Source organism: Diabrotica undecimpunctata, chromosome 3 (assembly GCF_040954645.1).
Source record: "Diabrotica undecimpunctata isolate CICGRU chromosome 3, icDiaUnde3, whole genome shotgun sequence".
NCBI lineage: Eukaryota > Metazoa > Arthropoda > Insecta > Coleoptera > Chrysomelidae > Diabrotica > Diabrotica undecimpunctata.
Genome location: NC_092805.1, coordinates 97836862 through 97850243, shown reverse-complemented (window position 1 = coordinate 97850243; position 13382 = coordinate 97836862). Strand labels below are relative to the sequence as shown.

At 32.7% G+C, this 13382-nt stretch overlaps 1 protein-coding gene across 25 annotated transcripts in view; it reads left to right on the top strand.

The window, feature by feature from the left end:
* The window catches only part of lola (longitudinals lacking), a 604955-nt gene that overhangs the window by 288705 nt on the left and 302868 nt on the right, over positions 1–13382 (top strand). Inside the window, exon 5 of one of the 25 annotated variants that reach the window (XM_072526350.1) lies at positions 1316–1569. The exons of the other annotated variants lie outside the window; for them this stretch is intronic. Coding sequence (XP_072382451.1) covers positions 1316–1554 — 239 coding nt within the window. The 3' untranslated portion in view covers positions 1555–1569. Of the gene's footprint in view, positions 1–1315; positions 1570–13382 lie in introns of those variants that run through there. 25 annotated transcript variants of the gene reach the window in all.

The window sequence follows — 13382 nt, the reverse complement described above, 5'->3', positions numbered from 1 at the left end:
GTTTAAGTTCTAAGTTTATGAGTTAGGAAGATGGAGACAGTTGATTACTTAATAAAGTATGTATTTATGAAATATGGGAGACAAAAAAAATTGATGGATGAAGGGTTACTATGTTTAGCTAAAAGGACAAATAGTAATATTGTATTGCTATTGTGTGAGAGAGTAATAATTGAAGAAGAGACTGAGATTTCCAGAGGTCACAACCCTAATCTAAGAAGAGCATGTAAAAATGAGGAAAAAGGAAGAATATTCTAACAGAAAATAGGGAGGGGGTATGTAAGTGCTGTAAAAATTAACATAGGTGAAAGGAGTTAACGCGTTGATACGGTCAATTTACCTATAAAAATATTAAAATCGAATAGTACTACCAACTAATTTGTACATTTTTCGGTAAAGTCTAATTTTTTTTTCAACAAAATAATGCTAGAAAAATCTAAAAATTTCGATTTTTTTTTGACTTAAACAAAAATTTTATTTTCGGAAGATTATGCCATTTCTCTTAAAATAGTGGTTTACAAAAGTTTGTATGTTAAAAAATTATTTGGTATTATTGGGTATTTTTGCATGAAAAAATTCCATTTTTATATAATTAATGGCTTACCTAAATATAATTTAATGTTAAAAATCTCCACCGTATCCACAAAATCGCTGTATTCACTGTCATTATTTGATGGTTTGATTATTAGAAAAAATATAAAATCGGATCTCTATAAATCTTTTACACCTATTGTAGATGACTCAAAAATTGAATTTGAAATAAGTGAATTAAAAGTTTATAGGTTTTTTCGATCGTTACACTATCACAAGGCTCAATTTGGCAGAACTCTTTAATTTTATCGTTTTAGACGACAATTGATTGCATTAAATGATAAAATTACTTGAACGCATGAGTTCCTATTTAAATGTGACATAGTTAGTAGCCTAAATAACTTTCACTTAAATTATGCTATAATTGTAGTGTTACTTTCCATTTAATTTAACTAATTTTTTTTGTAAATAAAGGCGTACGTATTTCTTCCTGAGTTAAGTTTTAACAGATGACTAATTTTAAAAAGCCTCAGGTGAAAATAATATTTAGTCATTTACAAATGACATTGTAGAAACTCTGCTTGGAGATAAGTTTGCAATATACAATATACCTCTATGAAATATTACTATTGTCTGTTGAATACAAAGTATTACTAATAATATCGTCCCCATACAATAATAATTTGCATTATGTATTTATAGACAATCAATAATTCCAAATAGATATGATTCTAGATACAAATTTGCACCCATGATGAAGAATGTGTTAGTAATTTTTTTGTTGTAGGTGGAACTTTAGCAAGCAACCAACAACATTCTGCCTTAAAACACACATGCCCTCAGTGTCTGAAACAGTACACACACAGAAGCAGCTTGGGTCGCCATTTGAAACTAGAATGCGGCAAACCTCCTCAGTTCAGTTGTTCGATCTGCATGAGTACGTTTACTCAAAAAAGTAGTCTAAAATCTCATTTGTTGTGTTTCCACGAGATCTCATTTGCCAAATTATGGACTCATATTTCCTGAATATTTATAATATTAAGACTGCCAGTGTTATTCCTATCGTATACCAAATAATATACTTAATCTTAATGTTTAATTATTTTCTATTTATTTTTTATATTTTTCTACTTAGTTACCATTTGATTAATATTAAGTTTATGATAACTGCAGAAAACACAATTTCGAATCACTTATTTACCATATATTATTTATTTTAAGTTCTCTTGACCAATAAAGTAAGTTTTTTAATTTGAAACACTGTGGTTACGTTTATTATAATACCAGATTTTCTTTATTTTTTAAAATAATTTTAGTCGCATAGAAGTCACGTATCGAGGTTATGTTTATATGTGTGCAGATTATTATGTCTTGTATTTTGGCATTTGTAAATTTGTATAAGAACATCGATGCTAAATAACGCCTTCCTTGAACCGAAACTGAGATTTGCCAATATTTTGTTCATATTTGGTGTATATTCTGGAGTGAATGATTTTCAGAAACAACTTTATTACTTAAATATTACGTGTACTCAGTGCTTCTGTACGGAGTATAAACGTGGACATTGAAGGCGGAAACTCTATCAGAACTTCAAGCTTTTGAGCTATGGTTATACAAAAGGATCCTGAAGATACCATGGACAGACACCAATGAAGAAGCACTACGGAGGATGAACACAACCGCGGATTTGGTCAACATCGTGAAGGGCCGTAAGCTTCAGTACTTCTTCTTTTTCTTCAAGTGCCCTGTCCGTTGCGAACGTTGGCTATTAACATGGCAATTCTGATCTTGTTTGCGGCGCTTCTAAATAGTTCGACCGATGTGAGCCCGAACCACTTCCTCAGATTTTGGAGCCACGAGTGTCTTCTCCTGCCTGGCTCTCGCTTACTGTCTATTTTTCCCTGGACAATCAATTGCAGTAGACGGTACTTATCGTGTCTCAATATGTGGCCTAGATATTCAAGCTTTCTTTGTTTAACTGTATTCACGATTTCTTTCTCCTTTCCGATTCTTTGGATTACCTCTATGTTGGTGACATGTTCGGTCCAGGATATACGAAGAATGCGTCGCTACACCCACATTTCGAATGCTTCTAGTTTTCTCGTGAGCGTCTCCGTCTTCAGTACTTAAGACATATAATGAGAAATCAAGGCAGATATGAGCTACTCCAATGCATTTTGCAAGGTAAAATTGAAGGAAATGGGCCCAATACGAAGAAAAATATCCTGGCTTGCTAACCTGAGAGCATGGTATAAAAAGATTTCAACACAGCTATTCTGTATCGCAACCAACAAAGTTATCATAGCCAGAATGATCGGAACGTTGGGAACGGACAGGCACCCTAAGAAGAAGAACTTTAGTGCATACATTACACTAATTGCTATGTACTTTTTGCAATACTTGCTATTAGCTTTCGTAGGTATTATCACCAATGTTGATTTAAACCAATCTTTGAGGATTATTCCAGTTTTGTATATAGAGTTAAGCAAGCTCAACTAGGTTTATCTTTTTCAAACGTTTTCAGTAACTTTCACCAATAAAACAAAATGCAATCGAAAATGAAATAATTAATTTATATTACATCCAATTTAAAGATAAAATATATAAGCAATAAATATACAGATTCAATTAATGGTAAAAACAATGGTGAAATACTGGTATTAATACTAATGTTTTGTTAAAAGTTCAAACGCCAAAGTTTAACCCCAAATAAAAATGGATTCTAGCACGAAAAATATTTTATGAACTCGCAGTAAATGTATGTAGTACAGTATGTAGTCCATGACAAGTAAATGGTACTTGTCATGGAACAGGAAAAAACAATGTAAAACAATAACTATAGGCTATTAATTATATACTTTAGAAAGGAACTACAACGTTAAAGAAATTTTATTGTTTCATATGATCAATGGACTCCCAAATATGAAAAAACCGAGGAGTGCTACCATTTAAAGGGGTGCGTTTTTGAGAAAGGGGTGAATTAGTGCCTATGCAATGGTATGCTAGGTATGATTGTAACGATTTGTATATACCTGAGTGTACATGGAAAGAAGTTATAGCTAGAAATTAAAATAATATCTAAAAGTTAGTAAAAATCGTTGCAAGTCTCAGACTTTGATGAACGATATCTTGGTTACCGTTAGTCCTAGAATATTTTGCAGTAGACTATTTTAAAGTACACACAATAACCTTTCTTTTTCATTTGGTAATGCATATACCTAAATGTACAAAAAAAAGTTATAGTGAGAAATTTTTAAAATAGCCGCTAAAATCGGTAAAAGTAGAAAACTTTGAGGAACCCTATCTATCTTAAAATTATCCTCAGAAGCTTCTACAATATACAATTTCAAAGGTAATTGATTTTTCTTTCTACTAAGTATGCCATTGCATATATCTAAAACCGAGTAGAAAAAAGTTATAGAACAATGTTCGCGAAAAAATAGGGAAAATGGCCCAAAAATAGTGTGGCGAACTTTTGCAAAATCGTAATACTGTGAATCCTAAAGACTTTTACTAAAGGTCATGGAAAGGATAGAGTGGCTGTATTTCGGAAATACGGGTATGGGGCGATTCCTAGCGCCGGAACCACAGGTGAAGGCGGCGATCTATGCTGCTTAATACTTGTAAGTGGTGCGTTCTACTAATTTAACTCGTACTACCCGCCGTTAGGTGGGGTTGTGGGTGCGATGTAGAAATAATTTCTTATTTAATATTTAGTAAATATTTGTACAAACTTGCGAAACTGCAACAATTATTACACTTTTATTTCTTTCTTGAGTTTTTTCTTTACTACTTTTAATGAATGTATATTCATTTATTAATTTTGTTTTATTATCTAAGACTGTTACTATCGATCTTATTCTATACATTCTTTGTTTGAGCAATTAGTTGTTAAACCACCTTTACTAGTATCAGCGTATATAAATTAAACATCAAGGAAATCCTCTAGAAACTTCTCTATTTTATATTATAACAATAATAGGGGTAGATATGGATACCAACGTACTTCTTCAAATGCATTTATCAGTGTTGTGCATTGATATTTTATTGTTTTATATGTGTCTATAATATGTTGATTAAAAAAAAACATAAGACCATTTCTTCTAGACATTTGTCTAAAAGAAAATTTATTTCAACGTTTCGGTGTTTTTATGATAGAAATTTTTCATTCTTTTATTTAACGATATTACAAGTCTGCCATTTTTAGTCCAGTGTAATTTGCTGTTTGTTTCTAGTGAGTATTTAGAAATGAGATTATTTAACACATACGTATACGTTTTCTGCAGTTGTCATAGTTAGGCTTTATTTATATTTTTATGTGCCATTTTTTACTTTATTTGAAAATATCTTTAGGAATTTCTGATCTATATGGAAGTGATATATTGACCTCTATTTAAAGTAAATGAACACAATTTATATTTATACCCACAACATTTACAAGAAATACATCTGTCATTTGTTATATTACTTTTATAATTCTATACGTCTACGATTATTGTGTTAGAGTGCATAAACAATATAGATCATCTTCAGTACCAGAACGATGTACATAATATAGATTTATTATCTAAACTGGCTTATATGTATATATATATATATATATATATATATATATATATATATATATATATATATATATATATATATATATATATATATATATATAATAGGCGAGTCTTCTACAGCTGGCGCCGTTTCTCGCAACCTAATTTCTAGCGTTTTCTGTCGAAGCAATCTTCAGTTTTCAAATCTCTGGCGGTCATTGCATCTCCGATCGACATCTTTTCTCCATGACCTTCTTGATCTACCTTGTTTTCTTCGAGTGGACAAAGTCCATTTTTTATCTTTTTGGCCATCTTTTTTCAATCATTTTCTGCGTGTCCATACGAGTTTAGTCTTTTGGCTTCGAACCAACCCAACGTGGAATACCGTTTTTACCCACAATGTTTGTGGTTTACTATCACAGGGATAGGGCAAAGCTGTCTATTTATGGCCAGCGCTTCCACTCCCGTTGTTTCTTTGTAAAATAACACGGGTCAAAGGAATTTGTAAGCTAATGTATAGCACGTACTTACCCCATCAAACCTTCCGACATGATTAGGGTCAAGTATGATCAGTGTCGTGGTAATTTTACTATGGAGTTATCTAACGAAGTTGTGTTGGAATTTTTATCATTGTATAAATTGCCCAACTTACTACAATTTTTACCGGTAAAACTGGTAGGCAAAACTAAGCTAAACCCTGAGCTCGATGAAACACGCTTCGTTGGGGTCTTTATCGTAAAGTAAATATTTATCAATTTCACACTAACATGAGGTGCCAACCTTGGTCTCTCTTCTTTTCACTGTATATATTTTCTGCTTCTCTGTGCCGACGTGAACCAGCTAAGAGCTCCTTTCCACGAGGTGTCTGATGCGTTCATAAGTATTATTGCACTTCATTCATCAATTTGTTTTATACACTCACAAACCAAGATTTTTTGATCATATTTATTTTTATTTTTTTATTAACATTACATGTTGTCATTTTAAAACCAAAAATGTAAGCTACATAACATTGATTATGAAATAACAAGGAAGGTTCTACTTCTAAGGCTAAAAAAGATCAACAAAAGAACCAGTCAGGTAACTAAAAGTACAATAGGAAACGCCACGCTAACTTAATGTAAAACACAAGGAAGATATTTATGCATGTTAAATTTGTAATTAAATACAAAATACAAAAAAGTCAGAGTTGTGCCTTATTATTACCCATAATTTGAACAGTAAAGAAATAATGAACACCTGAAAAGGTACGTTAAATTAATATGGTAAGTCAATATCGTGATCGCTGAATTCCTGAATCCGGACAAAATAGTTTTTAACAAAAAGTGCTGTTTCTACCAGAAGTATTTCTTTGTAAAATATCAATACTAAGAGATATATAATCCACAAGGAAAATGAAATTCCTCTAGTTGGCTGTATACCATACATCACAAAAGTTTTATTTAAAAATCTTTTTATAAGGTATATAATTAAAAAGACCCTTTTGTGCTACATCACAGAACGTTTTCGGACTAAAAATTCCAGCATGAGTGTATTGCTAGGTGTGCATGTGTCAAGCCACTAACTATTTAAGTAAAAACCCTTAAGTTGCCATCTACAGCTGATACAGAAACATTAACTCAGGGTTAACAGCATCCCCTATTCGGAGTCTTATGTTGCCGTGTAGGGTATCTGTTAAAAACATCTACATCACACCATCTTTTTAACAAAAATGTAACAAATAATAAATTTTGTAGCATTTAAGGTGTTCAGGATTAATTCTAATAAAAATGGCACCTTTATTCAATAAGTGCGCCAAGTTCTTAGTAACTTCCTAGCAAGTTCTCTAAAGAGACTAATCACCCGTCTCCTATTATAGTGGAAACTACCATGAAATATTTTGTATAGATAAACAAAAGTGTTCTTCACAATTAATTATATGCATATATATATATATATATATATATATATATATATATATATATATATATATATATATATATATATATAGGTAAAATATATATACAAAGCTATACTTATTACGTAATTGTACATTATACACGGATTTCCGACGAAGTTTAACTACGATTATGTCTCTTATGCCTTTTATAGTACTAAAAGATGAAACCAAGAGGAGTAAAATATATGAAAACTGTAGGGTTTCTTTGTAAAATTTGCGTAAAAGTTGAATTTTCTTTTGTAAAGAAAATCTTTTTTGTAAAAAAAATTTCTCCCTTATGACATTTTACGAATCGATAGATACTGGTGCCCTAAGGGTGTTAATTATGACCTAAACATGTAATGTTAATTAATGAATATCCGTGATTTTCTCTTTGATGTTACTTAAAATTTTGTAAATTTTCACGATATGGACCTGCAAAAAAAAGGCATAACGGCAGGTCGTCAAAACGAAAGTTTTGGGATCTTGGAAAAGTTATGGAAAATTAGGAAAATTCGATTTTTAGAAAAACGCACCCTGGTTCAACTCCAAATTTCCTTTTTTTTGCTTATCTCATATGACTTTTGCCGTACACAAAAAGACATAAGGGATAAAATTGTGTTTGAACTTCGTATCGAAATCCGACGTCCTATTAGGAATTTGCATTTATACAGTTTTTCGCCAGTATTCATTATGAGTTTTATACATTTTACACGGAATATCTTTATTTACCCATCGAAATAATAAAGAGAAGCCAAAGTTCAGGTGTATTTTAAGATCACTTGTGGTACACGAGCAAAATAATACATAGGTCAGACAGAACGAATTTCCAAAAAGGGAGTGACTGAACATATGACTATTTAATTACTTAGAATTATGAATTCAGTCATAACGTTGAAATTTTACATAATCAACAAAAAAGGAAGCTTACTGGAAATATTAGTAATTAATCACCGTTACCGTCTCTAATGGGTGTTTAGTTAGGTACGAAGAATAATAATCCCTTCTTTTAGTTTACATAGTAGTTTCATTGAAAATTATCATTTTTCTCAGAAGATTTGTTGAATATTTTGTGGAAATTCAAAACGCTGTTGCGCTTTATGTTGTGGTAAATTTGTTGGACATAAATGTTTATCAATCAACTGTCAAGGTTATAAATATGATGTTATTTTTAAAGGACCAATTTTCAGACAATTTTTTAAAGGACAAATGTTAAAGTTAAGTTACAAAAAATATACGAAAAAATTAACAATGTTAAATTTTGTCACTTTTTCATTTTTTTTTTGCATTGTGTACCTCATAATTTATTTCCATTCGCCATCTTACTAATTACTTTAATTCTAAAATTTGTACCTTGTTGTAATACAAATTAAGCAATATATCGGGGCATGTTTCATAGGCAGCTTTCAATTTTCTGTAATCTTTGCTGTTCTATATGGCGACTTTGATTGTCATGTTTATAAATAGATGCAGAGTGAAAGCTGACTGACAGCTCTTAGAGCTTAAAAAAATTACGATTACGATCAAAGCCGCCAGATAGAACATTTATTGGAACTTTTTAATTTAACAATTTGTTTCAAAACGATTTTCGGATTGGAAATGGAAACGTCAAAACATAATTCGCATAACAATTAATTGTGGTATAATTCCATATAAAATAAATATTTAAATATAAGATTCTATTGTAACATTCCTCATTCTTATATTTTTTTCACAACCGACACGGAGTAATAATATAATCAAAATTTTAAGGAAAGGACTCTTATTAACAATAGGTTACTGATGGTCACGTATGAATTATTAATTTTTTTTTAAACTTTCGTTGGCTTTAGTAGGGTTTAGTTGGTAGTAGTAGGGAACAAGACGCACAACATTAATACCATGTGTTTTCGCAAGTTCATCCACTGGATAACGTAGTGGAACCTTATTTAATTTTACAATTTGTAGCAATTCAATTTTTACAGATTTTTCTTCAAAACTAGCATATTTGTCTGTTAGCCACTTAATAGTATCCGGTTTCTTCCAAGAAGTAATTTTCAGACGTTTAATTCCACGAGAATCACTGCATCACTACAACCACTTTGCATTTTTTATATACAACTACAATTAAATATTTGTTTAATTCTTGTTTTTACCAGTTACCTACAACCATAGCGTTAGTGATTTCTAAGAAGTTAATGGTAACTAACGATATACCCGTAGATTATAGATTTCTAAAATCTAAGGATTTGTCTAATTTAAGTTTAATTATGCATACATGCAAAGTAGATACTGAAATAATACCATTACCTATTCAAAACAAATATTTTTAAATGTCCATTTTATTTACCCTGTATAAAATAATATAGGTAGGGTAGACTGGGGCTAGTTGTGCCACTTTGGACAAAATAATTTTTAACATTTTTTTCGTAATTTTTAGGGCTGTTAGATTACTTTAATGAGGTACTATTTTTAATTGGGAATCATTATTTGGGAACATCAGCAATTTTTAAGCAATACCTTACAGTATGTAAATAGTTTTATAAAATGCACATATTGTCACAATTTGCCCCAATATGGGGTAAGTTGTGACGAACTTGGGGCAGGTTGTGACAGTAAATATTTTTAAATATAATAAACTTTAGTTGGAGAATAATAACAAAGTTTCCATAATAAATTTATTTTATAGTTAAGTATAGATACATAAATGTTTGATAAATGTTTATGTAAGAAACAAATGTGTAGAAAAACATCTAGTGAATTTAAAGTAAAATAAAAAACTTAATCGCTATCGTCAATTTGTGCTGATTCTACTTGTAGTTCTGAAGAGTGGCAGTTTATACAAACATAATAAAGATCATCTTTTGTGCACTTTACATGAGCCCACCTCTTGCATTCCATACATTGCACCCAGTCTTCTCCTAACCTAGACTTTTTATATGGTCCCATACAAACTAAGCAAAAGTAATCTTCTTCCTCTTCTTCTGAGCTGTCTTCTCTTTTTCTTGTTGCGGTCTCTTTCTTTGGCGCTGCTTTTTTCTTAGGCAACAGTTGTTTTGAGTCAAATAATTTTTTCTTTATTTTATCCTCTTTGCACTTTATTGTTTCCTTCCTCTTTAACTCTTCACTGCGAATTGTCTCCTTGACAGGTGTGCTAGTCAAAATTGCAGATGTTAAGCTCTTGCGTTTTTTATTTTTTCGAGGACCAGCTTTTGGCAGAGGTCTTATATCCATAGGGCTGACAGGCAGAACTTCGGCATGGAATGATCCTGGTAGGTTGGCCTGCGATGATCCTTGTTGATATGGTCCTGGTTGATAGGTATGGGAGGGTCCTGGCTGGTTAGCATAATATGACGACGGTTCAGGTTCATCGAGATGCTGAAACTCTTTAAGCTGCCCAGCACTGGCTTCCTCATTACCATCTACGATGTCAATAGGCCTATTCAAAGGTCGGTCGGTCACCGAAGAACACAGAAAGTCTTCTTCATTAAAAATGTTTCTATTGAATTCCCATATTCCTGTAGAACGAAATCCTGCCTGAACATTTGTTGGTGTTACAGCTTTAGGTAATGCTGTTTTCACTATACTTGGGATGTCATAAATTGAGACTGTGTTTCCAGGATGAGATTTCATCCATCCACACATGGCGTCGTTTAAAAACTTCTTAAATGGACCAAAAACGGAAACATCCAGTGGTTGAAGTCTATTTGTTGTATGGGGAGGGAACGATAAGAGAGTAATACTGTGCTCTGTACAATAGTCAAGGACTTCGATATATAGGTGAGCACTGTGGTTGTCTAACAGAACTAAAACCGGTGATTTCTTTGAGCACCTTACTTTTTTTACAAAATGCTTCATAAAAAACAAAAAGTCCGGGCCTGTTATCCAGCCACTTGGGTTAGCAGTACCACAACAACCTACTGGCCCATCACGTACAAAATGCTCCTTGTAAAACTTACGTGGAAAAACGAACATAGGAGGAACTGAGTTACCCTCTGCGTTAATAGCAAGAACCATAGTAACATTGGTCCCCCTCTCAGCTGAAGTGACACCACCAACTCTTTTCTCGCCTTTCTTCGCTATGATTTTTACCGGTTTTTGGACAGTCCCAGTCCCTGTCTCGTCTATATTCCAAATATCATTAGCTGTAAAATGGTTTTGACTTAATACTAATTCGAGGTTATCAAAAAAGAGTCCGACATTGTGCTTGTTGAAACTTGTACTCCGACTTAAGCTGGTAGCCTCAGGAACACGAATAGACACATTATTGTTACGTTGCATGAACTTTGTAAACCAATCATTACTGGCGTGTTTTGTTGCTACCCAATTCTCAGGCACAAGAACTTTGTTCGCTATAGCAAATTCAAAAGCTAAACTTTTCATTTCTTTTGGGCTAATACCATAAAATATTTTCGCTGCCTGAACAGCATATTCACAGAGCTCTTCTTCTTGTTGTTGTGAAAATATCATTCGAGGTCTTTTGTAACCCATTTCTACCACTCCATCTGGATTGGTTTGTTGTTTTTTTATATATCCAAGTAAGGACATCCGGTTAACGCCATATTTTTCAGCTGCTTGCCTTAAACTACACGATCCAGACTTAACATCTAACGAAGCCGACTCGTAACTGTTTATATTACTCCGACCACGTTCCGTTTTCCTTTTATAATTTCTCACCATTATCTGTAACAAACCCATAAACATGCATTAAAATTAGTAGGGGCATGTTGTGACACTGTCACAATCTGCCCCAAGCCTTTCGTCACAACTAGCCCCACCGTACGCCATTTTACATAAAGCCACTTGCACAGACCTTGACACGTCGTATAGAAACCAAACTGTGTCTTACTAGAGAGAAATAAACAAACTATCTACTACAACTAGAATAAGTTTCTTACCTTGTGGTTTGAAAGTGAAATAACAATTCAAAGACAACAGCAAAATTTTACTTCGTTACAACGAAATGACATATAATTTTATAAAGCGGCAGAAACGCATAGCATCACAACCAAACTACACAAACAGACTGAGGACATGCGGACGTGGAATTCTGGGTAACCGGGCGACGCTGCTACCTATGGTTAGTCTATAAAACTATTTGTCACAACATGCCCCTGTCACAACTAGCCCCGATCTACCCTACTCACTCCTGAAACTGCCTGCTTCTTAAATTTTATTACTTCGTGGCTATTGCGAAATTACTATACAGGGTGCGGCAGATAACCGGCCAATTAGAAAAATGCATTTTTTTATAGACTATGTTGTGTTAATTTACAACTTTCATATTGTAAGTTACATTAGATATGCGGACGACACTGTGATCTTAGCCGACAATATTAAAGATGTTCAGAGACTGGTGACCAGAATAGCAGAGTATGGAAAAGAGAATGGTCTAATAATGAATGTCAAGAAGACGAAATTTATGAGAATATCGAAAACTCAAAAAAATAACGAGAATCTTCTAATAAACGGAACCAACGTCGAACAAGTGCACAAATATGCATATCTGGGAACAATAATTAACTCCACAAATGATTATATTCAGGAGATCAAAATCAGAATAGAAAAGGCTAGAGCAAATTTCAACAAAATGAGAAGAGTGCTATGTACAAGGGATTTAAAATTGGAACTAAGAGTTAGGTTGGCGAGGTGCTATGTTTTTTCTACTTAATTTTATGGAATGGAATCTTGGACCTTGAATGCGACATCAATGAAAAACTGGAATCATTCGAGCTGTGGGTGTATAGAAGAATTCTGAAAATATCCTAGACAGAACACATCACAAACAAAGAGGTTCTGAGAAGGATGAGTAAAGAAACAGAAATTTTAAATATAATTAAAACAAAAAAATTGGAATATCTCGGACATATTACACGTGGAGAGAAATACACCTTGCTCCAACTGATTATGTAGGGAAAGATCCACGGAAAAAGAAGCATAGGGAGGCGTAGAATGTCATAGCTGTGCAACCTGAGAGAGTGGTACGGATGTGTATATCAAATGAAATTTTGAGACGGCTTCTCTGATAGTCCGGATAGCTATGATGATTGCCGACCTCCGCCGCGGAGATGGCACTTGAAGAAGAAGATATTGTAAGTTAAACATTGAACAATTAAAAAGATGCTATCAAAGAAAATAGCTACTAGCTTATTAATGTAATAAATGTTCAAAATGTTGCCCATCAACTTCTAAACATTTATGAACTCTTTTAATCAAATTTTCATTAATAGCTCTTGATATTGATTGTCCATCTATTTCGCTAAAAACTTAAAGAACTTTATTCGTCATATTTTTCTATAGAAAATATATAATAATATTCAATAGTGACAGGTTCAGAGAACATCTTATTTTTAAGATATCCTCAAATATAGTAATATAACGGTGACAATTGTAGAAATGTTGGTGCTCAGAGA